This window comes from Entelurus aequoreus, linkage group LG12, assembly GCF_033978785.1.
Source record: "Entelurus aequoreus isolate RoL-2023_Sb linkage group LG12, RoL_Eaeq_v1.1, whole genome shotgun sequence".
Classification (NCBI taxonomy): Eukaryota; Metazoa; Chordata; class Actinopteri; order Syngnathiformes; family Syngnathidae; genus Entelurus; species Entelurus aequoreus.
In genome coordinates this window covers 2,087,296-2,091,839 of record NC_084742.1, presented here as the reverse complement: position 1 = coordinate 2,091,839, position 4,544 = coordinate 2,087,296, and the positions used below count along the sequence as shown (strand labels likewise).

The window sequence follows — 4,544 nt, the reverse complement described above, 5'->3', positions numbered from 1 at the left end:
AGTCATATTTTTGGCACTTAAGAAACCTCTCTATGACTTGAGCTCCAGACTTCTCCTGTTTGTTTGATCTTGTCCTTACTGCCACAAGTGGTGGAAAAGTGTATTACAACTGAACCTCAGCTGGGAAACATATTTGTTTCGGGGTTAAGAAACACTGTCCTAAATCCATCCATCCATTTTTTACCGCTTGTCCCTTTCGGGTTTGCGGGGGGTTCTGGAGCCTATCCGGGCGGAAGGTGGGGTACACCCTGGACAAGTCGCCACCTCATCACAGCACCGTTCTAAATGATTGGTCAAAATGGCGCCATGTTTGCTACCAACTCTGAAACCCAGTTGGCCCGGTACTCTCCGGATAAAACTACATGAAAGCGATGCTAGTTGAAACTTCACGTTCAAAATTGATTATTATTAATTTTTTTTTAAGCCCCACCTTCTATATATATATAAAAAAAAAAAAAAAAAAACCCAAAAAAAGTTACCACTTACATTAAAACCGTTTTTTACCCTCCTCCTCCTTTTTGCCTTACTTACAGCGATTGTTTGCGTGTAGTCTGTTGCAAATGAAAGCATCCATTGTTTGGGAAGGGACCACAATGTTGTCCTTGCAAATCTTCTCTTTTTTTGTAGTGCAACTCTTAAAAATGTAAAACCGGCGATTCCTCGAGAGGCGTCGTTTCTTTCTTCTTCTTCTTCCTCTTCTTTTTTTTTGTTTTTTTTAGTGTTTCGCATCTCACAGAGTAATCTGGGAAAAAAATCCTTTTGTCAATGTTTTTTTTTGTCCTATTTTTTGGGACTTTTTGCTTCTCTGCACGGGCAAACGACAGTGGGCGATGCATTGAGCCCTGTTGCACACCTCCATTATTTGGGATGGGCCAATGATTGGCGCTGGAAAAGGAGGGTTGGGGAAGCTAGCAGAGAAAGAGAGAGAGGGGGCTGTACAAGAGCCCCGATTGAGGGGTTTGTGGGGGAAAAACCTTCATATAACGCAGTAGGGTTCCCGCGGTAACCTGGATTTCCGGCAGTAGAGGAGCGTGGTGCTGAAGCAGCGCCGCAGCTCCCGGTTGGAGAAGATGCAGATGAAGGGGTTGACCCCGGCCTGGGCAAAGCTCATCCACACGGCGGCCGTCAGGTAGCCCGCCGGCACCACGGGGCCCCTGGCGAACACCCGCCAGTAGCAGGCCACCAGATACGGCCCCCAGAGCGCCAGGAAGAAAAAAGTCATGATGTAGAACATCCTACTAATCCTCTTCTCCGTTTTGAACTCGTCCAACACCAGGAGACGCCGGCGGCCCGCCGCGTTGCTGTTCTGCCGGATGCCCAGCAAAGTAGGCGGGGTGGGGCCTCGTCCGAATCCGGCCAGCCAGTTGGCGGCCGCCTGCCCGCTGGCCCCCGGCCCGTGGAAGGTCCAGTTCTGGCTGACGGCGGGCACGAACTGGACGGGCTTCATTTTTCGGCGATCGTGCACAAAGAAGATGAGCTTGAGGTAAACCAGCTGCGTGGCCAGCAGGATGAGCGCCAGCAGCAGCATGAAGCCCAGCGAGTCGTTGGCGCGGAAGGAGCGGTGCTGGAAGGTGCACTGGTCCTCCTCCTGGATGAAGGAGTAGGTGCCCACGTCCAGCACCGGCGGGAAGGCCATGGCCACCGACAGCGTCCAAACCATGCAGATGACGGCCAGGCAGGTCCAGAAGGTCAGCCTCTTGGTGTAGAAGCGGTGGTGGGCGATGGCCAGGTAGCGGGTGACGCTGACGCAGAAGAGCATGAACGCCGTGTGGAAACAGGAGAGCACGCCCAGGAAGGCGATCACCTTGCAGGTCAGCGTGCCGTAACTCCACGCCGAGCCATTCTTCACCGAGGTGAAGACGAAGGGGAAGCAGATGGCCGAGCGCAGGATGTCGGAGGCGCACAGGTCCAGCAGGAAGTAGTAGGGCGCCCGGTGCAGGCTCTTGTCTTTGACCAGCAGGATGGAGATCAGGAGGTTCCCGACCACGCCGACGCCGATGATGAAGCCCAGCGAGGTCAGTTTGAGGAAGGTGGCGAGAGGAGAGACATTCTGCAAGATGGTGTGGTCCCCTGCATGGCTATAGTTCGCCATAGATGGAGGAGGGATCATAAAGATAAGCAGGGGGGAGGGGGGGTGGGGGGATGGGGGAGGGGGGGTAGTGGGGAGGGGGGGTGGGTTCCTTCAGCCTAGTATCATGATCTGGAGGTGGCGGCGGCGGCTGTGGCGGCGGAGGGAGGCGTTAGATCCATTTGGCGGCGATGCGCTCTGAGGAGGTTTCCGGGCGTGTTGGCGAGCTCTCGTCGTCTAAGGCATCCTTTGTTCCTTTGTCTCATCACACCTACAGGAAGTGAGACGGAAGGGACACAAAACAAGGGGTGGGGGGGTTAGGGGACACAAAAAAACAAAGAATCATCCGCCTATCGCCACTCAGCCGCCGCATTCTAGCACGTCATGTTGCACAATTAGTCCTCTCCTCTCCTCCTCATCATAACACACAACATGGCAGCACGTTATTATAGGCGCAGTGGGCGGGGGGGCTTTTTTTTTTTTTTTAAACGCAAGAAGGAGCACTGTTAAAAAGAAATGCACCCCCCCCAAAAAAAAAAAAAAATCAAAAAAAAAAGAGGGTGCACTCAATTGCACAAACATTAAAAAAAAGCGCCAAGTCAGCTTTTTAATTAAGATGTGTTCTTGCACATATTTGCATCCAAATATAAATTTAAAAAATTATTAAAAAATAAATAAATAAATACACTTGCATGCATCTTTACTCGTCATAACAACAAATATGTGTACTTACGTTGTTTGGGTTTAAAAAAAATAAAAAATAAATAAGAACAATTTCAAAAACGTCCTCCTGCGAATGTGGGATGATGGGGAACAAAAATGGAGAAATCAGCAGGATTCTGCGATGAAGCAAAATCCCCGCGTCTTACCCGCCGAGGTAAAACACGACAGTGGCGCCGATCCTCACGTCGACGAGACCGCGATCATGTCCGCGTCGTCCGCTTGCCATCAAAAACAAGCGCGGTCATCGCGGGGGGTGTGTGGGGGGGGGGGGGGGGGGGGGGGAAAGACCGATCCACAGTCCGAACCTGTTGACAAACAGTCCGTTGCTAGACACCCCGCGGGGGGATGTGATTTCGTCGTGTTTTCCCCCTAAAAAAAAAAAAATCCCGATGGTTGCCTCCCGAGCCCCTTTTTTCCACCACGGCGAATATCATACAGTGAACGGAGAGCAGTGCGCATGCGCCCTGCATCCCTATTTGTGATCCAAGACGCGTCCTGTCTCTTGTTGCAGCAGCTCGACTGGGCCTAGCTGCTGCCCGCTGGAACCACTGCACCTCCCCTGCTTCGAGGAGCACTTTTACACCACATGCCGCAAAATAATCCAACACATTGCATCATGTAAATACACACTTTGGCAAGGCCGAGCAGCTTTTTGGCCGCCAAAACATTTGAAAGGTGCAGAAATTGCATCCATCCATCCATTTTCTATACTGTTCTCTCTAAAGAAATACACTATAATAATAATCATAATAATATATTTTATTTGTAAAAAAGCACTTTACATTGAGCAAACAAGCTCAAAGTGCCACAGTGTAAAAAAAAATAAAAATAAAACATAATAAAAATATAAAACTAGAAACAGCCCAATAGCTAGAACCAGCATGCATATCTATAAAAATCTATAAAAAGGCTTTTTTGAAAAGATGGGTTTTTAAGCCTTTTTTAAAAGCATCCACAGTCTGAGGTGCCCTCAGGTGGTCAGGGAGAGCGTTCCACAGACAGACACTGGCTAAATTGGGGCCCCTGAGCAGAATTTATTCAGAGGCCCCCCACCCTTGCCCATTACAACATATTTTTCAGACACTTGCTGTATACATCTTTTTTTTTTTTTAAAAAGGCTGTTTTATCATAAACTGGCCCTAAAAGTACCTTATTTTTGCAGTAGTACCGCTAATCGCTAGCTGGCAACTGTCACACTCGTCGCTAGCCGGCAACTGTCGCACTAATCACTATCTGCCACTTGAACCGCTAATCGCTAACAAAAAAAAACAACAACAAACAAAAAAAAAAAAAGGAGCGCTAATCGCTAGCTAGCAATTAGACCGCTAAACGTGACTTAGCATCAAGGGTGCAAATCACTAGCTGTCAACTTGGGCGCTAACGACTCTTTGGCTACTAGTCCGCAAACTCGCTAGCTGACAACTATAGAGCGCTAAATACCATCTAGTTACTAGACCGCTGATCGCTAGATAAAAAAATATTAATGAAAAAACAGGAGTACTAATCGCTAGCTAACAATTAGTTGAAGTTAAAGTACCAATGATTGTCACACACACACACACTAGGTGTAATGGTTTACTAAGGGGAGGTGACGGCAAACATACACCAGGGCGAAGTGTGAAAAATGATTTATTATATATATATATATATATATATATATATATATATATATATATATATATATATATATATATATATATATATATATATATATATATATATATATATATATATATATATAATAATCAAACTA

At 47.5% G+C, this 4,544-nt stretch overlaps 1 protein-coding gene across 2 annotated transcripts; it reads right to left on the bottom strand.

The window, feature by feature from the left end:
- Nucleotides 1-705: 705 nt before the first annotated feature.
- On the bottom strand, nucleotides 706-3,054 carry LOC133661332 (probable G protein-coupled receptor 85). 2 transcript variants are annotated; one of them, XM_062064462.1, is made up of 2 exons: nucleotides 2,938-3,054; nucleotides 706-2,339 (listed from the first exon to the last, which is right to left on the bottom strand). In XM_062064462.1, the coding sequence occupies exon 2, from the start codon at nucleotides 2,108-2,110 to the stop codon at nucleotides 977-979; it is 1,134 nt and encodes a 377-aa protein (XP_061920446.1). In that variant the 5' UTR covers nucleotides 2,111-2,339; nucleotides 2,938-3,054; the 3' UTR covers nucleotides 706-976. The 2 variants fall into 2 exon arrangements, with proteins under 2 accessions (XP_061920446.1, XP_061920445.1); XM_062064461.1 differs by having other exon boundaries at nucleotides 2,802-3,009.
- Between the last annotated feature and the right edge of the window lie 1,490 nt (nucleotides 3,055-4,544).